Source organism: Anguilla anguilla, chromosome 14, assembly GCF_013347855.1.
Source record: "Anguilla anguilla isolate fAngAng1 chromosome 14, fAngAng1.pri, whole genome shotgun sequence".
In the NCBI taxonomy this organism is placed as follows: domain Eukaryota; kingdom Metazoa; phylum Chordata; class Actinopteri; order Anguilliformes; family Anguillidae; genus Anguilla; species Anguilla anguilla.
The window spans coordinates 4,835,719-4,862,740 of record NC_049214.1 but is presented as its reverse complement, the minus strand read 5'-3'; the positions used below and the strand labels follow the sequence as shown (position 1 = coordinate 4,862,740).

General features: G+C 46.8%; 2 protein-coding genes across 3 annotated transcripts in view; one reads left to right on the top strand and one right to left on the bottom strand.

Moving 5' to 3' along the window:
* The window catches only part of akna (AT-hook transcription factor), a 28,652-nt gene extending 8,713 nt beyond the window's left edge, over nucleotides 1-19,939 (top strand). Inside the window, exons 4-23 of the mRNA XM_035391560.1 lie at nucleotides 1,223-1,565; nucleotides 1,878-1,952; nucleotides 4,820-4,961; nucleotides 5,922-6,037; nucleotides 7,087-7,146; nucleotides 7,443-7,561; nucleotides 9,561-9,714; nucleotides 10,360-10,544; nucleotides 11,406-11,561; nucleotides 11,868-12,123; nucleotides 12,685-12,788; nucleotides 12,906-13,177; nucleotides 13,964-14,117; nucleotides 14,592-14,744; nucleotides 15,362-15,516; nucleotides 15,961-16,092; nucleotides 16,440-16,535; nucleotides 17,242-17,343; nucleotides 17,709-17,850; nucleotides 18,658-19,939. Coding sequence (XP_035247451.1) covers nucleotides 1,223-1,565; nucleotides 1,878-1,952; nucleotides 4,820-4,961; nucleotides 5,922-6,037; nucleotides 7,087-7,146; nucleotides 7,443-7,561; nucleotides 9,561-9,714; nucleotides 10,360-10,544; nucleotides 11,406-11,561; nucleotides 11,868-12,123; nucleotides 12,685-12,788; nucleotides 12,906-13,177; nucleotides 13,964-14,117; nucleotides 14,592-14,744; nucleotides 15,362-15,516; nucleotides 15,961-16,092; nucleotides 16,440-16,535; nucleotides 17,242-17,343; nucleotides 17,709-17,850; nucleotides 18,658-18,934 — 3,193 coding nt within the window. The 3' untranslated portion in view covers nucleotides 18,935-19,939. The remainder of the gene's footprint in view (nucleotides 1-1,222; nucleotides 1,566-1,877; nucleotides 1,953-4,819; nucleotides 4,962-5,921; nucleotides 6,038-7,086; nucleotides 7,147-7,442; nucleotides 7,562-9,560; nucleotides 9,715-10,359; nucleotides 10,545-11,405; nucleotides 11,562-11,867; nucleotides 12,124-12,684; nucleotides 12,789-12,905; nucleotides 13,178-13,963; nucleotides 14,118-14,591; nucleotides 14,745-15,361; nucleotides 15,517-15,960; nucleotides 16,093-16,439; nucleotides 16,536-17,241; nucleotides 17,344-17,708; nucleotides 17,851-18,657) is intronic.
* A 3,001-nt stretch (nucleotides 19,940-22,940) lies between these two features.
* stxbp1a (syntaxin binding protein 1a) overlaps nucleotides 22,941-27,022 on the bottom strand; it is a 43,935-nt gene continuing 39,853 nt past the window's right edge. For both annotated transcript variants that reach the window (XM_035391107.1, XM_035391108.1), the window contains one exon: nucleotides 22,941-23,623. Coding sequence is in view for 1 of the 2 variants with exons in the window: in XM_035391108.1 (XP_035246999.1) it covers nucleotides 23,541-23,623 (83 nt within the window). In the remaining variant the exon portion in view is untranslated. The remainder of the gene's footprint in view (nucleotides 23,624-27,022) is intronic.

The window sequence follows — 27,022 nt, the reverse complement described above, 5'->3', positions numbered from 1 at the left end:
GTGAAAAGTGATCATCTCTGCTTAAGTTTCTAGTGAAAATGTTTCGTTCTCTCTCTCTCTCTCTCTCTCTCTCTGTTTTAAAGCTAGTATAGAAAAGAATGAGGTGTGGATACAGCCTTGTGAAAGATAGGTGTTCTCTATCTCTCTCTCTCTCTCTCTCTCTCTCACTCTCTGTCTCTCGCTTTCTCCCTCTCGCTCTCTGATTCATTAATAATTGTGAGTTGTCAGGCCTGTGACATTTTGCTTTCACGTTTGGAACAAAGTGTTTGAGAGATGGACGGTGATCTGAAAAAGGACGGACTTGGCAGCCTGACTGCCAGTGAGTACACACAGGGTCATCCTACCGTCTGGAGGCTTTAGATTAACAATCCAAGCCTGGGTCTTTCACTGGAACATGCAGAGCACGCCACATTGGTAATGGAAGGATATCTCTCTATTCTTCTTTTTTGGCTGGACCGCAACGGCGGGGCCAGCCCTACAAACGCGAATGTCTGTGACTGAGTGAGTGACGGAGTGAGTGATGAAGTTACACCATTGGTCGGTCGAGTTATGAAGTCACACCATTGATCGGCCGGAGAGGTCCAGCCATATACTAGGTTTTGACCTGGTCTTGTTTTTTTTTGTGTTTGGCATCTCCAATCCCACCTGAATTTGGAATGTCCAATTCGTGAACTATGTACTCGTACGGTCCCTGCTGCCAGCTCAGAAGAGTGAAGACGGTTCGCAGTCCTCCTTAGAAACTCTGTGGTGTCGGCTGCAGCTTTTCACACTGCTGCCGCAAGCAGCACATGCGCAGAGCGGGGTCAGAGGAGACCCAATCATACTCGTTCGCAGAGAGCCACAGGCCCTCAGACAGCCAATGAGCACTTCTGCTATTGTTTGATTTATAACACTGTATGTTAACACTCCATATTAACACACTGCAAATCAACGCCATTCTTATACACTGCCCTTTATCTTTGAGCTGATGTGTTTAACATTTAATTGACCAAGAAGCGTCTCTGAGATTTGTTGGAAGGGACAGTACCAAGGGTTTACACTCTCAATAACTTAAAGATTATAGTCACAGCAGGAACATTACTGTCACAGCAGGAGCATTACAGTCACAATACAAAAAACTCCCATTTCTGTCTCAGTTCTTTCCCTGCGGTACTGAGAGATGCGAATGGTTGTTGACGAATATAAAGGATTGTGATTGGCTGTTGCATGTCTGTGTTGACAGGAAAGGGCAGCTGAATTACCCCCTACCCGATTTCTCCAAGGTGGGGCCTCGGGTTCGCGTCCCAAGGGGAGAGGGGTACAGGCCCCCCAAAAGCAAGGGTCCCACGCTTGGGGGGGCGTCCCGCGTGACCGCGCCCCTGCTGGTGTTTAAATCTCCCGCCGACATTGTGCGGGAGGTTCTGATGAGTAGCGGGGACTCCCTGGCTCCTCGCTCCCCCCCCTCGCCCCCCCCGGCCCCCCTGGTCCCCGCGCTCTCTGCCAGGCCCCAGAGGCCCATCGACATCGCCGTGCCCCAGGAGTTTCGCTCCCCAGAACAGGCCAGCTCGCTGGTGCACCAGCTGCAGGTAACACTGCCTGACCACAGCTCCACAAGGTGGTATATCTTAGGAGGACACACTTACACTGACAGAAACTACATGTGCTGTGTTGTCTCCACATGTACTGTGTTGTCTTTTTGTGTGCACATGATGTTCTTATATGTACTGTATTGTATCTCTACGTGAGCTATGCACCAGTGATAGACAAATTTCCATTATTGCTTGCATTCATGGACAATAAAGATTTGAATCTTGAATCTTGAAACATACTGACAGGCTCTGAGATTGACAGGTATGGCGCATGCTGGCACACTGACCCTCATCACTGCATTCTCACAGGAGGACTACAACACGCTGCTGACCAAATACGCGGAGGCTGAGAACACTATTGACCGTCTACGCCTGGAAGCCAAGGTGCGGTGTGTGTGTGTGTGCTTGTGTGTCAATGCATGTGCATACTGTACCTGTATCTGTAGTTCTGTTTCTGCGTGCATGTATATATGTAATGTATGTGTGTGTGTGTGTGTGTGTGAACTTGTAATACTATCTTTGTGGGAACCAAATGTCCTCACAAGGATAGAAAGACGAGGGAAATTTATCTTTGTGGGGACCTTTTGGTGGTCCCCACAAGGTCAAGAGGCTGTTTTAGGGTTAGGACTTAGGGTTAGGGTTACAATTAGGTTAAGGTTAGGGTTAAGGTTAGGCATGTAGTGGTTGGGGTTAGGGTTAGGGTTAGAGGTTATGGAATGAATGTAGTCAATGGGAAGTCCTCATAAGGATAGCAGTACGAGACTGTGTGTGTATGTGCGCACGTGAGGCGTGAGAGGGCATAGGTCACGTGTGACTCCTGGTCTCGAGGCCTGGAGGACCTCCTGGGCACCAGGTTATTGTTAGGGCTGTGTCTGCGGTGGCAGGGTGCATTACAATACATTACATTACACGCATTTGGCAGACGCTCTTATCTAGAGCGACTTACAACAAAGTGTATAACCATAATCAAGGACAAGTGCAGTAAACACAAGGGCATATGGAGTAGGAGCGCGAGGCTTCGCCACGGCAGGGAGGGCGGCAGTGGTACACCTCCCCCCCCCCCCCCCCCCGCAGCCGGGGAGCCGCTGCGAGGAGGAGAGCGCTTACCGCGAACACCGCCGCTCTCTCCTCCCCCGGCTCGCCCGCAGGAGAGTAACCGCCATTGTCTGGTTATGATAATCCGTCCGCGCGCGGGGGCGTGTGTGGAGGAGCAGCTTCAAACGGAGCCGCTCGCCGCGCGGTCACAGCGTGCACACGACTGCGTTAGCTCAGCGCGACGCTCAGTGGCTCTGTACTGCCCCCTGCTGGTGGAACAGGCTGCTCAAACATTCAGCAACGATAGCCAGGCAGCACGTCTATCCATCACGCAATTACTCCGGTATGTATCTGTGTGATGAAAAAAAAAATCATCTCTCATTTCAGAGACAGACGTCCTGTGTCGCTACGCTGAACCTTAAAAAAATGAACACAGCAGAATTTCTTGGTTTGAAATTAAGTTTGACAAGAAGTTTTACACCATCAGAGCGCATTTTTATCCAATGTGGACCCACTGAGTGGAATTTACACTGAAAATGTCCTGTGTTAGGAGTGCATTATCTTATCTGTCAAAACACAGCGGCTGAGATTGGGTTCAGAACCTCATTATGTCTGTGAAAAATCTCTATCAGTCTGTGTCAGGCAGTGCTGCTCCTTAAGCTGGTAAAGTACTGCTGAAGGGAACTTACATTTGAGCTGAGAGGAACTCTGTGTTCAAGGTGTCTGGCTTTAAGCCCTGATTTGGTATATAGGGGAGGCGTCTGCTGGGTAATTTCCCCTTAACTCCTGTCATCTGTCTGAGTGCAAGACGAGATGGTGAATTACCCATAATCACCGGCTTTGGCTGACCCTCCTCCTGTGGTCAGGCACCTCCTGACCCAGAGAAGGAAGTAGTTTTAAAGGGACTTCCTGTGCTCTCCTGAAGATATGATAGCAGCGGTGTTTGAGTAAAATGTGGTGATGGGGAAACAGCTGCGCTGCGAGGGCGTTTTCTGTCTTATTCAGTAGCGCGGAGTGCGATTGGCTCTGATTGGCTGTGTTGGGAGATAGCCGTGATTTTGGGGTACTGCAGTGATTTTTGTGTCGGACGTGCCTTTGCAAGAGAGACAGTCTCCTTCAGTATTGAGGTGTTATATTCGCCAGCATGACTGTGTATTTCTGTGTCTGGAGATGTGTTTGTGTGTCCACGCGTGTGTGTGTGCGTGTGCATGTGTGCGTGTCTGTGGGTTGTGTGTGTGTGATAAAGAGAGAGAGAGAGAAAAAGAGAGAAAGATTCATTGATTGGTGCACATAACCCTCAGACCTTTATATGCAGTTCCTTATCTCAGGACCCACACAGTCATGTTCAAACCTGCCAGCTGGCAACCACTCCTCTCATCCACAGCATTTACTGCCACTTCATCACTGTCACTGTGTGTGTGTGTGTGTGTGCGTGCGTGCGTGCGTGCGTGTGTGTGTGAATGTGAGTGTGTGTGTGCGTGTGTGTGTGCGTGTGTGTGTGTGTGTGTGTGTGTGTGTGTGTGTGTGTGTGTGTGTGTGTGTGTGAGTGTGTGTGTGTGTGTGTGTGCATGTGAGTGTGTGTATGTGTTTGTCCTTGGGTGCCTGTTGTTAGGCTGTGTGTAGTAAATCACCCCTGTGGAAAGGGGTGGGGGAAAGTGTGTTTTGTGTGCGTGTGTGTGTTTGGGTTTGGGCTGGGCGGGGCTTGTTGCCGGGCAGCTGAGATAGGAGGTTGAAGTTAAAAACCCTGCTCTGTTCTTTAGTGAGACGTGTGGAAAAGTGCATTTTGTGTTTCCATTTGCACGATAATGTTTGCAAAATCTGCAGGTGTGATATTGTCACCGTTTCATGTAGCTTCCATAAATCTCATACAAGACCATCAGTCATTCTCTGGTGCACAACGTGCTCATCATCTGGTATCACTGAAATTACACCGTCCTTCTCTTTAAGAAGCATCATATAACTCTCACCATTAATGAATACAGTGTACAGGCAAGGGAGTGTCACTATTAATAATTGGCACGATTAACTGGGAAGTAAATTTGCCTTCCAAATTTTTACGGATGGTGCTATATTCATTAGGATTTACGTATAGACTTTGTGATGATTCAGCTGCTTCCTCTTGTTCAGAGAGAAGGTTAGCGGCGCTTGTTAGCGCTGTGGATCTCCACTGACAAGGCTGTCTTCACTCTCTGCCTCCCTGTTCGATCTGCGTACAGGTGGGCCTGTACTCTGACCCTCCGAAGCCCAGCCATTCTGTCCAATCGGGCGCCATCCAGAAGAGTTCAAAGGTCATGACCCTGACCTTTCCCCAGGCCCAGAGGGCCCAGTTCGGCGCGGATGCTGCCGGACCAGACCCAGGTACGCCCTCTGCTGGTTCGAGCCATAAAACGCAAGCTGAAGCGGCTAATATTGAATATTTTAAGATTCACGTTTACCGTATCTTCTGTTCTATTCTACATTACCTATTCTGCTGGGCTTTTGCCCTTGTCCAGGGTGACTTACACGATGTACTTTTTAAAAACACATTATCCATTTATTGGGACGGATGTTTAATGAAGCGGTTTGGGATGGTTCTCTTGTTCAGGGGTAAAACGGCGGTGTCCCCATTTGTCACTTTAAGGTCACAGCTATCAGCTGTGAAACTTCATTAGCTTTGCCCTTTTTCTGAGCGAGTTGCACAGCTTGCATTTTGAATTATCTTCGTTTTTATTTTTATTTTACACGCTCTTGATTTGTACAGCAGGAGGTGCAGGCCAATTGCCTTTCTCAGAGGTACAATAGGATTGGCCCCATACATTATTTGAACCTGAAAAATATTATGTTGTACTTTCCTTTAATCGACTTTCATCCTGTATGTTTTCTGTGTTGTGTGTGTTTTACCGTACTCTTGTATTGTTTTCTTTAACCTAACCATGGCCTCTACATCTGTTCTTTGTTTTTCCTTTAATTTTATTTGATGCTCCGATACATACTGATACCTACTATCTATTTTTTTAAAAAGTATTTTATAAAGCATAAAACATGCTTTATAGCACTGTCAAACAAAGTTATGATTATGATTATTATGATGATGATGATGATGATGATGATGATGATGATGATGATGATGATGATGATGATTATTATTATTATTATTATTATTATTATTATTACAGTTTTGGAGTTCATCAGATGCTTTTATCCTGAGCGACTTGCAGTGGAGTGCATTTCTCATTGATTATTATGGTTGTTATTCCTTGGCTTCCATCACGCACACGCACGCCCAGCCATAGTCCCGCAGCTGCCCATTTACTCTGTGTGCTCCTTCGTTCCCCGCAGCGGAGCAGTCTGGGACGTCCCGCGGGGAGTCCTCCTCCGCCCAAACCCAGGGGCCCGGAGCTGGAGGGCGGCTGACTGGGGACCTGGCCGCCCTGGCTGAGAGGTTCCAGGCACAGGTGTGCCTCTTTTTTTTTTAACATAAAAAACACCTGCATATTTTCATCAGTCCTTATCCATTCAGTACTTTGTTGCCATGTCAACAAAGTGTTTCTTGGTGTGCTCACATACAAGACACGAGTCCTAGTGTGAAATAAAACCAATAAGAATCAGTGGTACCGTTAAGATGGAATAAAGCCGTTAAGATACAATAAGCCATTAAGATCCCATATAGGGATAATAAAAGCACCGTCACAGGTGCCTCAAGATGGAACACATTGTTCAAGCACACACAGCACAAGTTAAACTGATTCAAGTGTATTTTAAGGAACTCATTTAAAAAATGTTTGCACCATAATGCACTATTAATTAGTTACGTTGGCCTAATGGCCTGCAGTAGCACAGTTGAGTAGTTCCTACCCAATTAAGGAAATGGGCTGCTTCTGGATCCTCAGGCAGCTTCAGGGGATGGGATTGCTCCCGATCTTTTTCAGATTGATCAGGGAATACTGACTTTCAGGCCCTGAATGGTCTTAGGGGCCACCAGTATTCGGCCTCATTGCTGAACAGTCTCTCCTACTATCAGGTGCTAAAGAGTGGCGGAGACCTGGATGTGGGGTGCTTTCACTGTGCCCGAATACTCTGTGCCCGTGTGAGACATCAAGGGACTGAAAATAATTTTCCCGAAAGATCAAATCCCTGTTTCATGTCTCATAAGCTAGATTGAATCGAGGGCTTTTTCAATGAAAATGAAAAATATGATATCTTGGAGGAACTGGCTTGTCCTGACGGCCGTGCTGTGATCATTCAGGAGCCATTAGGGTGATACGCTCAGTTCTGAAGATCTGAATGATTTTCTTACAGAATGTGTCGCTGAGTGAGTGCAGTTAGCAGCTGTGCTCTGAGGGGACAGTCAGGGCTAGCGTCTGTTAGGAGTCACATTCTACTGGCTTTAGAGAGGATGAACTGCGGAATAATCTTTTTCTTTCTTTCTTTCTTTCTGTTCCTCTCTCTCTCTCTCTCGGTCTCTCTGTTTCTCATGCTGTGTATGTCTCTCTTTCCTCTCCAGCTGGACTCGTTTGAAGATCTACAGAAGAGCCGAAAGCTGAAGCCGTTCGAGCAGATGAAGGTGCCTCTCGCTCGTGCACTTTAGCCCCAGGGGTGCAGGGTGTATAATTAAGAGGAACACGCCCTCCCCATCAAAGTTGTTCTGAGCTCATTGGTATGCTTAAGACACCCTTCACTTTGTATAGGACACACGTTTATGTTTTGGGTACGTGATGGGGAAATTGATTGTTTTAGCTCACAATATCACAGATGAGATGGGGGATAAAATGGTGTCGGTACGTAAGAGTTCCCCTGTCCCGTTACCTGTCTGTGTGAAGAGTGGAGCCCGCTCACCTGGGCTGGTTCTGTCCACGGCAGGGCCTGGCCGGGCTGGTGCAGGGTCTGGACTCGCTGGAGCGGGGTTACCTGAGGGCGCGGGACGAGCACAGGGCCCTGCAGCAGGGGGGCAGGGAGCCGCCCCCCTTCGATCCTGACCGGTGAGGCTCTGTCTGCCCAATTCCACCAGCGCCACACCCCAGTGTCCAGTACTGACGCTGGGTACTCACCTGTCCAGTGCCACGCCCCAGTGCCCAGTACTCACGCTGGGTACTCACCTGTCCAGTGCCACACCCCAGCGCCCAGTACTCACGCTGGGTACTCACCTGCCCAGTGCCACACCCCACTGCCCAGTACACACGCTGGGTACTCACCTGCCCAGGGCCACACCCCACTGCCCAGTACACACGCTGGGTACTCACCTGCCCAGTGCCACACCCCACTGCCCAGTACTCACGCTGGGTACTCACCTGTCCAGTGCCACACCCCAGTGCCCAGTACTCACGCTGGGTACTCACCTGTCCAGTGCCACACCCCACTGCCCAGTACTCACGCTGGGTACTCACCTGTCCAGCGCCACACCCCAGTGCCCATACTCACGCTGGGTACTCACCTGTCCAGTGCCACACCCCAGTGCCCAGTACTCACGCTGGGTACTCACCTGCCCAGTGCCACACCCCACTGCCCAGTACACACGCTGGGTACTCACCTGCCCAGCGCCACACCCCAGTGCCCAGTACTCACGCTGGGTACTCACCTGCCCAGCGCCACACCCCACTGCCCAGTACTCACGCTGGGTACTCACCTGTCCAGCACCTGGGTCACGCAGTTATGTAGTTATTCATATTAAAATATGCATGCGTTTGTATTTAGGCTTTTAGGTAGGCCCTCTTATCCAGAACAATGTACATAAGTGCAGACAAAATGTTTTTGGGCTCCGAAGAACTGATGCTATGTCATCAAGGGCTACCAGCAGTAGTTGCCGTTGCAGTACTTTACTTATTAGAAGTATTAAATGCATAAACCTTCAACATAAATACATAAACCTACAACATGACATTAGGGCCAAAGTGTGTGCAAGGGGGAGACTAAGAGTGTAATGCTTGAAGTAGCAAATGGGTTTGAGGAGTTGTAGTGTAGTGTTAGCTGTAGCATAGTTAGGCCTACTAGGGCTTGGGAAACAATGGCTGCTGAGAGCGGACTTTCACTCAGACTCAGTTACTTTTTGAAATATTTTAGAAATCAGTGAAAATTCCATTACCAACCAAGTGTATTACCAACAATTATCTATTTTTATCAATGTTCAAAACAAATTTGTCTTGTTGTTTTGTATGATTGTTCATATTTTTTGGTACTAGTTCTGTTTAAAAATTCTTAGAGATCTGTGAAGTACTTTCAGATTTTACTGGAATCTAAAGCAGCGTTTCCAGTATTTGACTCCGAAGTGCTGTCTAACTGCAAGACATAATTAAAGCCATGATTTAACTTTTCTGTTCATTGCTGGGATCTAACACCCCTTACCTTATTCTTTTTATCATAGTGGCAGCTTGATAATGGGATTTGCATTGATTGATAACACCATTTCGCTTCGCTGGCTGCCCAACTGCCCAACTCCTAGCAACCAGTCAGCCATTGACATGCCAGCTGAATTTTGTTCTGCAATTTGACGAACAACTCAATTAATTACCATAAGCATTTCAGCTGCACTGAGTGTCCTCTCTGTCACCCATCTCCCTCACACACAATTTAGAGATAAACCTTCTGTCTGTCTCCTTTATCAACCCCCTGCCTCTCCTCTCCTCTCCGCTACCGAGTCTTGTAATGCTGAGCTAAAGCATGATTAGCATTGCCTTTAGATTTTGCTGTAAACCAGGCGTACAGAATGTCAGTGCTGGCTAGGCCAGTGTGTGTATGCTGGTTTTTCATTCCAACTGCTTTTTCTGGCTTCATTTTCTAAAACGTATGTACACCATTTCTGGGTCTCTTCTGCATCAGACCTCAGTAAAGTGTTTTCACCATGGATGTGTGCACATCTGCATATGCAGCTGTAACCCACCGCTGTTATTTCAAATAGATGATAGATGATTTTGTCTAAAAATGATGGGTCATTTTGTGCACCCCTGCTGTAACCCCCCCTTTCTCTCTGGGTGTCTGGGGCAGGGAGGTGGAGGGACAGATATTTCGGCTTGGTATGCGCCTGGAGGAGCTGAGGGAGCGGGTGGAGCAGGCCGTCCAGGACCACCGCGGACCGGTGGCCCCTCCCTCCCCACCCCCGGCCCCCGATCCACGCTCGGGGCCCACTCCGCACCCTGAGGTACTGCCACCACGCCCAAATCTCTGTTTGTCCCCTGTTAGCATGGCGGGACGGGGTATGGGCGCGGTTCAGCCCATTTGTGTGAGCTTTAATGAATAATTCGCGACAGCCAGTAAATGTACGGATTTTTAAAAGGCTGCAGTTCTCAGTCAGGCCACTAAGTGGCGGCAGAGCTGCTTATATAGATTGTTTTTTTTTTTTTGTTAAACAGGCATAAATCAACACGTTGTTGCCGACGTAGCATTCTGCTCAAGACTGTTTTTTAATACATTCCGTTAAATAATTAATCAGTACTCATATAATTAAGCCAAATCCCCCGCTATGACCATGAGGTAGTTCAAGCATACACAGGGTTTGAACCTCTTGTCCACTTGTTGATATAACAATGGCTATAATGTGCAGTATAATGATGCAGTAATGGCCTTTCTGATGATGCAACAATGACCACTGTGTGATGATGCAATAATGACCATTATTTGATAATGCACTCAGGATAATGACGTGTTGATGTAAGAAGCATGTCATAATGCAGTAATGACCATGATGTTATGTTGCAGTAACAACCATTATACGATGATCCATTGCCATAGTGACCCAGCCTGTTTTCACTTGTTACCCATGTTGGGCTGCCCCTTCCCCCTGCAGAGCCCGGTGTCCCCGGTGCGCGGAGGGTTTGGGGGGACCGTGGGGGCGGAGGTCAGCTCCGTGAGCGGGGAGAGTGAAGGAGAGGACTTCGGGCAGATGGAGGAGGGGCTTCCGTCCGGCCTCCCCCCCGCCCTGCTCCGCAAGCACCATCGTGTGGAGACAGACTTTAGCACCCTAATGCACCAGTGAGTCTCCACACCCGCTCACCTGTCCCAGAGTGCACTGCACCATGCCACAGACTGCACGAACAAACCAGGCGGTCAGCTCCACATTGTTACCGTTGAATGTTAAGATAAGATAAGATAAGATAAGATAGACTTTATTCATCCCCAGGTGGGGAAATTTGGGTGTTACAGCAGCAGATAAAAACAACATATCACACATAGACATAAAAAACATAAAAAGTGCTTATGCTAATTCTTGTTCTGTCACGTAGTCATGAACAGGCATGACCAAATACAGCACTGGTAGCAGTGGATTTGCATGCATCCATGAGCACACTTCTTTGTGAATATTCATAAAACTTTTATATAGCGAAGGAAATTGCTGTTACCAAGTCGAACCTCCACTGCTAAGAAAGTGAAAAACAAAATATGAATGCAGCAGTTGACCATCTGATTCCAATAGAGAATCTGTGATGTAATGCTAATGCTAAAACACATTGGGGGCGACAAGGCTCAGGAGGTAAGACCGATTGTCTGGCAGTCGGAGGATTGCCGGTTCAAACCCCAGCCTGGGCGTGTCGAAGTGTCCTTGAGCAAGACACCTAACCCCTAACTGCTCTGGCGAATGAGAGGCATCAATTGTAAAGCGCTTTGGATAAAAGCGCTATATAAATGCAGTCCATTTACCATTTACATTTTGATGTGGCCAAGCAGAAATATAATGCTTAATTCAGCATTCAGAGGCGTGACCTTTGACCTCCAGGATGCTGGTCATTCATTCTTTCTCTCGCTATCTCTCTCTCTCTCTCTACACACACATGCACACACACACTCACACATATTCATGCACACACACACACACACGCAATATTTCTTTTTCAGCTACCAGAGTTTCAGGGAGCTTCCTGGACTGCTGGCAGAGGAAACCACAGAAGCTGATTCCGCTCTGTTGCAGACAGCCTCTCTGGGGCATGATGGGATAGCAGTAGGACTCCAGAGGACTGATAGTGAGGAGGACAGAAGGACTGTCTTGTCCATGTGAGTCTGAAATGCTCTCTCATTGGTCTGCACAGGACGACGCGCAGATGTCGTTTTAGTCCTGATAAAACAAGCTTGAGATACGTGCCAGTAATTCTAGCCCCGATAAGATCTGATCTGTATGGCAGTTTATCATTTTAAACCCGATAAGGCAGAGGGAACAGTTTGCTCCTGCTCAGATAAAAACTGAGCTTGAGAAGGATGGGAAAGGAGACAGAGCGAGAGAAGGTGAGAGGGGGAAAGAGAGGGCGAGGTGAGAGAGCCCACATTTAAAAAACACCTTTTTTACCTTTTCCCGTTTCTCAGACAGCCTGAAAGAAGCCGTAAGGACACGGTGTTGGCCCCGCCCCCCGAACACGCAGTCGACCACCTGAAGGGGGTCTTTTCACTTCAGGAGCCCCTCCCACAACCCCTCCCGTTGCCGGGGCAACAGGGCGGTGTGGCGAGGCACGGCAGCAGGAAGTCGCACAGCAGCAGCCTGGCCAGCCTGGGAGGAAGCGCAGGCTCTGAGCCCCGGTCCTCCAAGCTGCTGCGCACCAGACGCACCACAGCGCCCTCTCAGGTCAGCTGCGGTATAGCAGGCAGAACACGGGGGACAGGTGTTACGTATTACTGCTGCGTTCTTGTGGTATAAGAATCATTGGAAATGTCAGTTTCCGATGGGGGAAAACTCGTTAGAGAAAATCTTCTAGCGTTACTAGATTTTGTTTGTTTTGTTCCTAGTTCCGACGGTGGGCGGGACAATGAATAAATCGGCAGGCTACGGACTTGTGTAGAACAACAGGGAACCACCTGTGCCATGCAGTAATAACTGCAGACAGCAAAATGTTCACAAATAAATCAACTCTGATAAAAGTAGGGTTTTACTGTGATAGAATTTGGTTTGATTCCTATTGGCCAGCGGAGTTAACGCTGACAGTTATACTGTGCGGGAGCTTTAATGGCCACAGTGAGTGTGGGCCCTGAATTAATGCCTCAGCTCCTACAGCACAGCGTCCCCATCACTACACTGGAGCGCTGGATTTTCTGTTTGGTCAGAGAGGGGAAGGCCCAGTTTGACAGGTATTGATATGATTATGTGGTAAGCACTGTCTGTCTGTGCGTCTGTGTGTCTGTCTCACAGGACGGACTCGTGTCTCCTGAGACGGACAGCGGATTTGTGGGGTCGGAGAGCAGCCATCTGATGCCTGCCGCTGGCTGCCACCCCCAGCAGGGGGCGAGAGTGAGGTAGGACACGCAGTCAGGTAGATTGTTGGTCAGGAGGGGGGGGCCTGGTTCTGGAGCTTCGCTATCGGTTGCTTTTTTTTATCCGTCTGATATCTGACTCTCCTTTGTCTCCCTCAGCCTCTCAGCCCATCCGGGAGAAAGAGGAGAGGACCCTCGGCCAATCTCTGGGCGTCCGGCCTCAGGCTCTGCCCACGGCCCTGCTCCTCGGAGACCCCCCGTGCAGGAGCGCGTGGGCGGCGCCCCCTTCGCTCCCGAGGTTCCGCGGTCGGGACGGGGGTCGGCGGGGGGGCGCAGCAGCCTGCCCCCAGGCAGCGCCTCGCCGTCCGGCTCCCCCCAGCCCTGGGCCAGCAGCCTGTCCTGCGGGTCTGAGCCAGAGAGCGAGCGTGGTGGTGAGCCTCCGTCCTGCGTGTGCTGTGGCAGGGTTATGATGCTGTTATGACACTTTATAAGCACACCCAAGAGTACTGCTTCCATTGAATAATGGTGTAAATTAGTTTGGAGGCTGCACAAAAAAAAGAAAAGTATTCTGTGATTGAATGGCATTCTATTGGCTGCTGTGGCTGGACTGAAGTACAACAGTGTCTCATTCTCTCTTTTTGTCTGTCTTTTTCTGTCCTTCTCTCTGCCTCTCTCCCTCTGCTGCTGTGTCTCTCTCTGTCCCTCTCTCTGCCTTTCCTCTCTCTGCATTTCTCTCTCTGTCTGTCACTCAATATCTCTCTTTGTCTGCCTCTCCTCTCTCTGCATCTGTCTCTCGCTCTCCCTCTATTTGTGACTGTACAGGGGTCATGTTTAAGTATTGGGGTTGTTCTTCAGGAGACTTCAGGAGAAATGTTTAGCAAAATAGTCCCCTCTCTAGTGTACTTTTCTTCAGATTAAATTATTTATTTGCCCACAAGATGCCTTTATCCAGGTCAATTTATATCACCTATATCTTATGTTGTTATTAAGCAGCTGGGTATTTACTGTTCACATACTCAAGGGTTCCTCAGCCTGACACCCTTTGGGTTACAAAGCTGCAGCTGCCGCATGACACTGCCAGTCTGTATCTTCGGCATGTCTTCCCCTGTGTTTCCTTTCAGTCTGTTCCCCCCCAAAGACACTGTACGAGATGTGCCCCCGCCTCTCCACACGCTCACGGCCCGATCCCCTGTCCTCTCTGTGTGTGTCCCCTGCAGCCCTCAGCCTGTCAGAGGGGGAGGAGGGACGGCCCGTCCGTCACACACGGCTGGCCAATCGGCAGCCCCGTCCGCGAAGCCCGTCCCCTGCCGTGCCCCGTCACCATGGCGATCCCCTCAGAGCCCTTGGCTCTGGCCAGCTGACAAATCGACAGTGAGTCAGTCTCACCCCGGGTTATCTCAGCAACCGGGCTGGTAGCACTGGACCCAAGGTTCCACCGCAGTAAAAAAATAAATAATAAAATAAAAATCAATGCGGTCAGAGCAATCGCATTACTTGGAAATGCACCTCTCACCAATTCCTAGTTTTTGTTTTTTGCATCATGATCTAAGACGAGAGAAAAGCAATCTGAAGAAACACAAATGGCATCGTAGCGTTTTGTGTGTTATCCATTTTGGGAAAGATTAGAAGGAACGTGATGGGTGTAATGTAAGGTTGTGTCGGTGGATGTGGAGGTCGGTAGTTAAGGTCAGTAATTAAGGAAGTCAGTGGTTAAGGAGGTTCGTGTCTTTTGAGATTTTATGGAGGTCAGTAGTTACGAAGCTCAGTAGTTAAGGAAGTCAGTAGTTACGGCAGTCTGTGGTTGTGCTGGCAACTCACATTTGTTTCTGACCATTCATTCCTCAGTGAGGCCATCCAGTCCTTGCAGGCCGAGGTCACCAGGCTGAAAGAGCGACTGGAGGACAGTCTCAGGCACTCAAACTCGCCAAGCCACATTAGATCGCCCCCTTCAGCCTCGGAGGAGGCAGGACAGCCTCACGGCATCGATACCAACACCAGGTACAAGTCTTTCAGCAGGAGGAGGAAACAGATGGCTTTGCGGACAATTTTCCCTCTGATATCAGACCATGATTCCTGTGTCTATTGACACCATTTAAAAGTCATATATTGGATGCATATGATATATTTTCTATTGTTCGCCCTTTACATTTGCCATTATTTTTTCCTTTATACTTGATATCTCGTGTTCATTTTTACAACGTTTTGGAAATTTGCATGGGAAGATGGCGTATGCTCTGCAGTCATATTAATCATTGTCCCCGATTGTCACACATAACTCCTTTCTGGGTGGACTGTTTCTAGCTTGATCTGTGAGAATACATGCAGTACATTATCTCTCACTCCCTCCTTCTTTCTCTCTCTACTGATGGAATGTATGTCCCCATTTGTCTCCCTCCTCCTCTGTGCATTAAAATTATTTTTCTTTCTTGCTTTTATTATCGAAATAATGTGTTTTTTTGACAACCATTTAATAAAGAGCATTTTAGTCTAGTGTCTTTGCTCTAAGAGTGCTGTCTCTCTGTGTCTCTCACTGTCTTCCTCTCTCTGTCTCTCTCTGTCTTCCTCTCTCTGTCTCTCTCTGTCTTCCTCTCTCTCTTCCTCTCTCTGTCTCTCAGGTCAGCTCAGTGCTGGCACAGTGGAGGGGGGAAGGAGTCTGAGAGTGGAAAGAAGGAGCGGGAGAAGGAGGCGCAGAAAAGGAGGGGCCCTCCCAGGCCCTCCCCCAGAAAGAGGTCGGCCTCCGTCCCACAGCGGAGGCCTGAGCTGGACGTCAGTGAGTCGACCCCCTCCCTCTGTCTGTCTGTCTGTCTGTCTGACTGACTGACTGACTGACTGACTGACTGTCTATCTGTCTGTGTGCAGTCTGTCTGTCTGTCTGTCTGACTGACTGACTGACTGTCTATCTGTCTGTGTGCAGTCTGTCTGTCTGTCTGTCTGACTGACTGTCTATCTGTCTGTGTGCAGTCTGTCTGTCTGTCTGACTGACTGACTGACTGACTGACTGTCTGTCTGTCTGTCTGTCTGTCTGACTGTCTGTGTAATCTGTCTGTCTAGTGGTCTCTCTGTCGAGTCTCTCTGTTCATCCATCTGTGGCATATTGTACATTTACGCACCCCCCGTTTAGTTCAAACACACTTGTGTGCTTTCTGTATTTCCTGCCTGCCTTGCATTGGGTAACACAGCATGCGATTTGTGTTGTGTGTGATGCCATCTCCAGCCACTGATTCTGAGGATGCCCAGTCTGTCCCCAAAGCACAGTCCTCCAGGCGTATCCCAGAATCCTCTGCAGCGCGTGGAGGGCAGAGGAAGGCTCGTCCTGAAGCTGTGATGCACAGAGGACCCTACACAAGTAAGCAGCGGCCTGTATACACGCTGTTACAATAGAGTGCGCTACGTTTTAAATCATGTTACAGTACATTTTTCTTCACAAGACATTACTGTACACTTTACATTACAACTTATTTTGTATAACAAGGAAAACAAGACCAGGTTGAAACCTAGTATATGGCTGGACCTAACACATGTGATCCGGCCGACCAATGGCGTGACTTCATCACTCACTCAGTCACAGACATTCGTGTTTGTAGGGCTGGCCCCGCTGTTGCGATCCAGCCAAAAACACAGTGAAAGTATAAAATTATAAAGTGACAGGCTGTACAGTGAACTGCATTATGTATTTTTATATTTACTCTCCAGGGAAGCTGTACAGACTGACGCCCCCTGTAGGCGGTGAGGAGAATGACAGCATAATCCGGAACAGCCGAAACGGAACCTGTCCGAACTGTCACTATGGTAACCGCCTCTTATCCAGGACTCCCGTGACCCTCAAAACGTCATACTAAATTCTGACATGGGTTGCTGTGAAGTGCTTTCATTTTTTTGGTTGAGTTATACTGCTGATGATCTTCAAAGACATCTTGCTGTCAATGTCTTGGATAAATTATACCTTTATAATCTGATACTGGAACATAGTCTGCGTTCAAAGCTGTTGGGTGGTACGATTGGACCTTAAAGAACTGATCCAGAGAAAGATTTTATTCTGAGGGATATTAAGGCGATTTCTTTATTTCTTTATTTATGGACCACAACGTGTATATGTCCTACTGTAAATGTTCCTTTATTGGGCCTTTGAATTGAGGCAATAGGGCTCCTCGAAGGATCTCTTTAAACCCTTGAATTGATGGCATACCTCAGGTAAATGTGGAAACCTTGTCTAAAATCCATTAAAACATTTTTATCTGTTGGGGAAAGCAGAAAAATATCCCCTCTGTGCTTTACCTATCCCAGAAAACTGTGAATATGAAAAAATTCAAATAAAACAAGAGGGTCATTCTCATGCTTTTACATGTAGACAAAAACACCCATATTTCCTGCTTACTGATGTCCATGATGTCAAAGGTCACTGATGACTACTGATGCATTCACTGCCTCTGGCCTCTGCTAGTGTCTCTCTCCCGATCCACCTCGGCCCCTGTGCTGACACTGTCTCGTCCTTCAGGGAAGTTTCCGTCAGGGGGTACCTCAGCCTCGGTCCGAGTCCTCCCCCATTCCCGCTGTCCTCTGTGCCGAGGGTCAGGCTGGGGCGGAGTCACCGAGCCAGGTGAGGCCTTGCCCTTTATATGAAGCCCCACCCCTTCTACTTTTTTAGTCAGTCCATTACATAATAAAAATTTTAAAAAACAATTTTAAATAAAATTTGGAATGTCCAGTTTATGAACAAGCGTGCTCATGTGCAGCCCCTGCTGCTGGCTCGGGAAGGTGAAGACAATCTGCGGTTCTCCCCCCGAGAACACACGCCTGCCAGCTTCTTCTCACTCCTCGGTTGCGATCCGCGCACACGCAGAGCAGAGGCGGAGGAGAACCATTCACGCACGCGCTCAGAATCCACAATCCTCATGCACAATCCAGCAGGAGTCACCCGCGCAATGAACAGTGACATCCCTACTGACCGTGTCTTTCAAACAGACGGAGTCTCCGCCCTGCGAGGCAGCCAGCCAATGGACTCGGCTCTCAAGGCTGGAGGCGTGTTCTTTGCAGCGGCTCCGCCTCCTCCGGCGCCAGGCAGCGTGCCTGTGGTTCCGTGTGTGCCGGTCTGCCCGTCGGTGCTGTGAGTACTCCTGCCCGACTAACGCGGTTCGGCCCGGGTTGCCTGGTTACCTCTCCTGCCAATCACAAATAAAGTGGGTGGAGCTATGTTGGAACAGAGGTTTGATTGTGTGTGTATTAGAGCGCAGAATTAATCTTTCTCTTCTCTGGTCTACTTTACTAGACCCATAGAACTGGTTCCTAATTTGCTTAATTCAATCCATTTGGCAAAGTGCCAGAAATTAGGGCAGCGCTCATTATGGGGGCTGAAATTTGGGGGAGGAGGATTCTTACATTCTCCCAAATCAGAAGTGCGGAATGCGCATGAACGCAGCTGCGGCTGCATGTAGTTGGCCGTTCCATATTACTGGCTATCATCCCAAACACTTATTTATACTCTAAGTTGCATCTTACTGTATATCCGGTTCGGGCCTCTAGATGTATATATTCGAAGGTATTACATTCGCTGTCCCTGCAGCATATGTATGCTCTTAGGAGTGTTATGGGTTTGTACATGTGAAGGTGTGGTAGCCTCTGTCCCATGGGTATTCATACACTAAGGCAGGGGTCCTCAGTCTTATCCAGAAAGGGCCGGTGTGGGTGCAGGCTTTTGTTTCGACCAAGTGGAAACACACCTGACTCTACTTATCAAGGTCCTTAGCAAAAAAAGTCTAGGGGTTGATTAGTAGAATCAGGTGTGTTACTGCTTGGTTGGATTGAAAGCCTGCACCCTTTCTGGATAAGATTGAGGACCCCCGCACTAAGGTCTGGTAGTCTTGGTCTCACCTGCACTTAAGTTGTATTGTGAGATGTGTCTTTGTCCCTGCAGGTATGTCTCCAGCCCTGCGCTGAAGGCACTTCCCTCGTCCCTACAGCCTCTCTACCTCTCTCCGGACGGCGGCGCCGGCTCAGCGGCGGCCAGGAGCACGGGCGGGGGCCGCCGGCACGCTCGCTCCCTCTCGGCCGATAACCGCGGCCTGAGCCAATCCCTGAGCCGCGCCATCGAGGCGGCGCGTGGCGTCAGGGCGGCCTCGCGGACCGTCGCCCGCTCCCTCGCCTCTGGGCTCCACCAGCAGGGGGTGCTCACACAGTCCTACCTCCGCTGACCACCAGAGGGCGCCTGCGAGCACATGAGTGGACGTGCTGTGCAGTGCAGTGCTGCTCCCGACTCAGGGTCGCCTGTTCTGCCCCTGTCGTCTCCACGGCTACAGTGCTTTCCCCAAAGTGTTGTGGTGAATCGTAAAAACATGAGTTTTTCCATGAGGGTGTGAAAGCAGGAAAAGGTACTGTGATTTTTTTATTTATTTATAATTTCATTTTTGAGAAATCCTCTTCTTTCCTTTTTAATTTAAAAGTGAGGCCCTATAAGGTGACGGGAAGGAGAATTAATATTCATTCCTGCAATATCTCAGGTTTTAACGTATCTAAGGGATAGCTTATCGAGGTTTGCCTGACAGTTAGAAATGCCAATGACGTGTTAATAACTGTGTTATACACCCTTAATAATGCATTATGTTCAACATTAATAACTGTTTGCAGGCCTGGAGGATCCCACAGATGCCAGCTTAGGTTCTGGGATTTATTGATTTATTGTTTAAAATGTTTAAAATGTTTAAAATCTAGGATTGGCGTAGCATGAATGGCCATTTTAGGCCGTGTTGTTTCTTACTATTAAATTATTAGTTCCTTCCGTAACCTTTTTGCTTTTTTTTAGTCAATACTTTGCTGTATCTTCCTATTGAGAAATGTACTGTGAATTAGTTACTGAAAAATAGGAATTATTTCTAAATTTAGCTGTGAGTAGCATTTTTTGTAATGACGCGAAGCAATGAGAAAGTATGAATAGTCTCTTTTTTTGGAAGATTGTATTTTTTTAATCGCTTTTTCTCAGACCTCTTTATATTTTTGTAACAGAACTAAAAAAAAAACAAAATCAAATCAGATCATGCTTTGTACAAAATAAACTTTGTAGCAACCCTGTTTTCCTGAAAATGATGACAAATGCTTTCGTTTTTGTGACTTGCCTGGTGGAAATATAACTGGCCCTATTCAGACTCCGGCTATTTATGGACCTGTTCTAGCACTGTTACCTAAGTAAGGCGTGTTTTAGGCTGGATTGCAACAGCGGGGCCAGCCCTACAAACGCAAATGTCTGTGACTGACTGAGTGAGTGATGAAGTTACACCATTGGTCTGTCGAGTTATGAAGTCACACCATTGGTCGGCCGGATCACGTGTGTTAGGTCCAGCCACATACTAGGTTTTAACCTGGTCTTGTTTAAACAGATATTCAGACCTGCCTTGTGTGTACCTACTTATAACCAATATTGGGAGGGGCTTCCTTGTACGCCCTGGAAAATGTTTGATTAAGCACATGCCTGTGCGTGGACAGAAGTACTGGCACTGGAATTCCATTTACATGCCATTCCATTCATCTTTAAGCACCATGGTGAGATAAATGCAAGGAAATGTGTTTTAAGAAAATGTATGATTTAGAATGCATTTCAATGGAAAACAAGACCAGGACAAAACCTAGTATATGGTTGGACAGGCCGACCAATGGTGTAACTTCATCACTCAGTCAGTCAGTCACAGACATTTGCGTTTATAGGGCTGGCCCCGCTGTTGCGGTCCAGCCAACAAAATATGTAAGACTAGTCTAAATAGCTTACATCCAAAAAGTGAAAAATAAAACGTTATATCGTCTTTGACGCAAACGAATAGGAATTGATATTAATTTAACAACTGCCCTGAAATAAATTAAGACGTGTTTGAAGAAATTTATGATGAAAAATGTGTTTCAGTGGAAAACAGAAAAATGCAGACTATAGTCTTGCATCCAAAAAGTGGGAAAAAAAGTAGAAACAATTAAGGAAGTTCTCATGCAGATGGGACTAACCCTAATTAGGGTTCAGCTAGGGTTAGGAAAACAGGTAAGTCTGAGGGATGAGGCAAGTTCACAGTTGTGTTCAGCTCCTTGAAAAATGGCTAGAATAAGGTTAAGCCTTTGATATTAGTCAAGCATTTGTTGCTAAATGTGTTGTAAATGTGTTGATTGTATCAAGGGACAAATGCTTACCTGGAGCTGGTATCCAGTCTATAACTCAGAGGAAGGGACCAATGTGAATTCAGCTCCCAAAGTCCTGGTGCCTCTTCCTCCCTTACATTCTTATGTTCATGTCAGCTAAGCTTTAAAATGGGTTGTGTGTGTAAAAACACAGGAAATGTGGACTCAAGGACAGAATAAGCCCCCTACCAACACAATTAGCTGTACTTTTGAGAATGGACCTGGATAAAGCTACATAATCTGACAATCTGGCTGAAAGACAGATAAGGTTATCACATTAAAAACCTACCGATCCAAGATCTACTTTTACTGGAAGTCAATTTATTAGACAGCGGTACATATGGAGTACTTTTTGTTTGTGCTTCAACACTCGCAAACATAGAATTTCCAATAACTTAAACAGATTTATGACAGACTACCTTTAATTTATTTATATCTCTCTCTCTGATAAATAACTTTGTAAATCAGTCAGACAGACACAGTGAATGCTATACAAGTTGAAGTAAAACGAAAACTCAAAAGGAGAACCCTGAAGAAGCATTTGCATCACAGAGAGGCATAGTGCAGTGTACAGCCAATTTCCCCAGAGGAAGAACAGAAAAAGAAAAAGAAGAGAAAAGAAAACAATGAAATGAAATTATGGGGGGAAGATACATTGATTTGCAAAGCCTTTCACCAGTGGAAGATTTAACATTGCGCCAAGAAGAGAAACAAAGGGACTAACAAAAAGATAAGATAAGCAGGAGTTATTATTTTCTTCTTCGTTATCCTCGTTGACCACTACAACTACGGCTACGACATCAATAACACAGAGAGGATTCACATTGGCATCTTCAAAGGAAATGAGTTACTACTTCACAGTCAAGAGATTATCACCAGTAACAGGGAGACGCTAAAACACCAAAGTATGGGATCTACACAACACGCTACTCAGTGCATGGTTTTTAACGGAGTTACTAAAACCAATGATAAGACCTAGTCGGACGAAAATACAATACTGAAATACACCTGGCCCTTTTTTTTTTAAGTATTCATTAAATGTTCGCAAGCAATGGCCTTTTTGACACTAAAAACATGAAGAAGTCTTCAAAAAACGAGTGTGCGGAATAAACACTTCCAGTCACAAGCAGGAGGAGGGGTGACGGCTGCCGCGCCTGGGTCAGGTTCTGGTTCTGGTTCTGGTTCTGGTTCTGGTTCTGGTTCTGGTTCTGCAGCTAATCAACGGCATCGCTCTCTGCCTCTAAACTGGACGCCTCAGACCGTCCCGGCAGTCCTGCTCCCCTTTTTTTTTTTAATTAAAAAAATAAATTTCTCCCCGGTGTTTGGTGTTGGTGAGCCTGTTTTGGGACAGGGTGCGAGACGTGCCTGCGGTGCCAGGCTCCCAAAAGTCTCGCCACGGGACGCGCGCGGACCGTCTCTCATTCCGTTTCTCGTTGCGACGGAGAAAGAGCTGGCCTGCCGAATGCGGTCAATGGGGCCACGACCGGGGCCCTGGGCTTATCCGATTTATTTTGGAGCACTTACAGGCCACACGGCGACATTCTTGTTTCAGGGTCACCGAAACCCCAGGGCCCGGGTCTGTACCGCGCCACGTTAAGACCCGAAGACCCAAAGCTGGGTTCCAGCCGCGCGAGCTCCTTCGCACGCGTCGGTCTCGTGTCAGGTGACGGGGTCTGCGCGCTTCACGCCCGCGCAACCTGCTCAGACTCCTGAGAGATGATGCATCCAGTCTCCAAAACACCACACAGCTAATATAAGGACACGAGATGCAAGCCAGAGACGTGTGATCGCCACCCAGAACGGGATTGTGAACAGCGTCGTGAAGATCCAGTGGAGGTGTCAGTTATTCAGTTACGATCGTGTTACTGCATTCAAGTGGAACCACTAAAAATCCTAGGCTTAACTGAAATGCAGTAGACTAAGGAAGCAGGACTTGCCGCACATTATGTTCGCCGTTCTAGCCATGTTAGGCTTGCATACTAAATGGGCCAATCAAACTGCCCAGAATTTTGTCCACCATGTTTAATCAGGACATTTCAGTTTAAAAAAAAAAAAAAAAAAAAAAGTCACAAAAAGTTTGTCCTAGCCATTGTTTACGTCAGACTCTGATTACACGCAGAAGCAGGCCTTTCAGAAGAGAGGAGAATGCAGCCGTTGTCTTAGCAACCCTCTAGTGACCTTGGCAGCAATCAAACCACCCCTCCCCCTTCCACGCATCACCAATAAAAATGATACACCATCAAAGAAAACTGAAGGAACGAACAAACAAAATCTCTATCTTTTACACATTCTAGCAAGGTTTCATAGCATACAATGTTACATTTGGTACTTTTGGTTTTTTTTATTTTTTAAATTGGCCTTAAGATATTTAACTGTTTTTACTATTATTATATTATTATTATAATCATCGTCATTATTTGCATCCAATGAAAAACATGAGAATACTTGCAATGTTATTTTTTTGTTGTTGTTTCAACTTTTTTTGTATATCAGTGCTGTCAAGTTTTTTTTGTTTTTATTTCAAGCAAGATGCATACACATTTAATATAAGAGGAAGGGGGACTGGGAGGGGGTGGGCTGGAATGGGGCGGGGTTTCAGGTGAAAGGGGCGGGGTCAGGGGGCGAGAGAAGGTGATTGGCGTTTTTTTAGCTCGTCTGCTCCTCGTCTGGTTTGTTCATGGCCTTGAGGGCGTGGAGAAGGCCGGTCGGAGTGAAGATGTGGGTGGATCCTGCATGGAGCATCGACAGGGACAGAGAGAGAGAAACACGCATTTTAGACACGTCCAATCAATCCGCCACGCCTAAAATGTGTTTTCAGCTGTTTCACGCGTTTCCCCCAAAATTTTAATGTTCATAAAAGAAAAAATGCGTAACTATGTCAAACCAGAACAAAATAAATAAATAAAAATTTAAAAACCACAGCATTCTCATACTTTGGTATTGCTGTACCAGTTAGTGAGAAGTAACTGATCAATGAGATTCATTGCTGGTCATGAATTCACAGGGCTGAGTGATATCTGGAAAAATCTGTTAGTCGATCAACTGCCAACTAATACAAAAGATAGCGTATTCAGTTGCATGCAAACACTACTACCAAAGGCACAAAAACAAAAAAAAGCTCCATTCTGGGTGATGTCAACATTGTTGTTTATGGACTCCTGAAAAATATCTTTGCATGTGTCACATGTAAGCTTTGTGATGTCACAGTTTGCGATGTCATGACGGGCTTGTGATGTCATCATTCTCCAATGTCGCAGTCACAGCTGTGATATTCACGATGACATCAGCAAGTTCCGCCAGGGCTCGGCCATTATGATGCGATGGGTGCGTGACTTCAGACCATGTTGGCGCACTGATTACAGTTCATGCAAACATCAGTCCACAGCAGCACACGTTCAATGTTGGACACTGCAGAATATTTAACAAAGAAAAAAAGAAAAGAAAAGAAAAGAAAAAAAGAACAGGCGTCTCTCCCATGTTCAACCGTGGCCTGTTTCTCCTAGCAAAATGAAACTTAAAAAAAATATGCGACAAACAAAGAGCAGGAAAATTGTGCGCATTGACTTCATTTGGGTCTGGAGCTGAAGACACATTTCTGCTACAGTACATCAGGCTCTAGGGGCGGAGAGAAACAAATGTTTGACCTGCTTAATTGTCGCAAGCCGGTTGGCTGGTGGTAGTCCAGTCCTTCCCCAGAGACGCGTAACTCACACGGCTTGTGGATTGCAATTAACAGGCAGGTCAAAGTTTGCTTCGGTCCTTGTACCCATCTAACACAGCTCATAGTCTTCTTTTAAATCCACGGTTTGTTGGCGTAACAAATCTGCGTGTTTTCACTTGCATTATTCACTATGCACAGCGCCTGCTAAACGAATAGCACACGCTGCTCAAATAAATTCAGTCCCAAGGTTTAAGGACAAACAAAATAATTTTTGTCAAAATTGGTGTGATAACTTTTCTATTTTTAAATTATAAGATTAGAGCAGTTTAGTCAGAATGAGGCAAGTCCACAGAAACAGACTAGCCTTGCCTGGCTTTGCCCCACTGCAGAGGAGCTCCCTTCCCCCCCCAAAAAAGCCCAAAACACGCAGCTTTGCCAACCACTGGCGTGTCGACCGTAACAAACGCACCAACATCACCCTTCAATGGCAATTCGAAGAGTAAGAATATACCGTACCCAACAGAAATAATTGTGAAGTTTTTTTTCTTTATAAAAATAAATAAATGGCTTCTGTTGTACAGGAAGCATTCAATGTGACAGTATGTGCTACAGCACAACATACTGCACATGGTGATACAGTTTTACTGAGAAAAATAATGATAATAAAAAAATCAAAGAGAACAGAAATTCAAAAATCAATACGATATAGCTTTAGCAGACTTCTGACAGGGAGTGTACTGATATGCATGGCTAAACAGACCTCTTGAACCCGAGTATACAACAAAATGTTCAGTGTAAAATCAACAAATTTTTAAACAGAGTACCTCTGGAACCACAGGAACTCCAACTCCGTAAGAGTTGAATTAACTCTGAACATTTTAATGTGATTTTGAAGCCTGATATTATCTTGCTATGGCTGATGGAACATCAAGGACATTTCGTGTTATCCTTGACAATTTCTTCACATGCAAGTCTTTTTGATACATGTATTTTAATTTTGTCAAATAAACTAAACTAAACTAAACTAAATGTGTGTGACTAGGCCTGCCAAAAGTATGCAAGAATGAGGGGAGAATTGTTTTACAAAATGAGACTCTTTTTCTTTTTCTGATATTTAGATTTTGGTGCATGTTTTTGATTGGCCCATGGAGTTTTTATATGCAGTGAAGGACAAGGCCTGTCTGCTCTCATGGGATACTAAGCACTGCATTGTACTTGTTCTAATTGTCTTCCACACTGTAACAGATAAAGCTCTAGCCTGGACAAAGGTGTACGCCTTATGCACATAAGCAATAATAAGAAAATAAGTAATCTAACACACTTTCAGGGATATGGACAGTTCCTGTTACATTTAGCAATGGAACGAGGGCGAAGGACTTCATAGTCCTCTTTATAATTCAGTTTGTGCAGAAGGGCCTAGACACAGGTGGACCACCACCTGGGCCATGTCTAAACAAACTGCAGGTAAACATGCCTACCTGATGAAGGTTCACATGTGTAGGTGGGGCATATTTAGGATGTGTAGTCGGTGAAATTCCGTTTTTAAACTGTCTACTTATTTATTTTTCGCTAAAGCATATCAAGTGAGCATCACTACATCACCCATGTGAAATGTCTGCAGAGGTGTCACGCTGGAACTGTAGATTCCCGTGGAGAATAACCTGATCTTTACTGACACGTCTTTTAAAGGCTTCACAAAGAACTGTGATTCCAACGCAAAAAATCCTTTTTTTTTTTAAATCTCATTTTTGGGCCTCCCCCTACGGAGCAGAGGTATAAGATTATCCCCTGTGGACAGGTACAGGGTGAAGTAGGCACGTGATGTCTGGTGGGTTGAGTGGGTGTAATGCGTGAGGCGGGTGGAAAGATTTGAATATTTAATTAAAAAAAAAAAAAAAGATAAATAATAACTGAAACAAACACAATCCTTCCTAGAAATCAAACGTTGACTCTTAAAAGTGATCGCTCAAACCAATACGCTTTCCTTAACCATAAATGCGGTACAACTCAAAATATAATGACAAATGTAATAACAATCGTAACGATATCATCGTAAGAATCTCAGGGGTAGATTAAATCTGCAGGAAAATAATGGGTGTCTGGAGGAGGGAAATGAAAAAAAAGGAGCCGCCCCCCCCCCCATCTCTCCAGCGCGGTGCGCGACTAGGAGGACGGCTCGGGGGGGGGGGAAGAGCAATTTAATCCACCCGCCAGAGACGATGGAGAAGCCACAGGGATGGGGTCAGGAGCTAGCGCTGCATGGCCATGGGAGACAGGCTTCACCGGCTGCAGGCTGACGAGCAGCCAATCAGCAGCCTCGTTCGCTTAGCGAGGGCGAGGGCGAGGGGGAGTGGGCTGAAAACTGCGGGCCGACAAGTGGTCAGTCGGCTCAGCCGCGTGTCGTTTGTGGAGGCGGGGTTTCCGGGCTGAGGACTGCAGGCTGAACAGTAGCCAATCAGCTCATCTG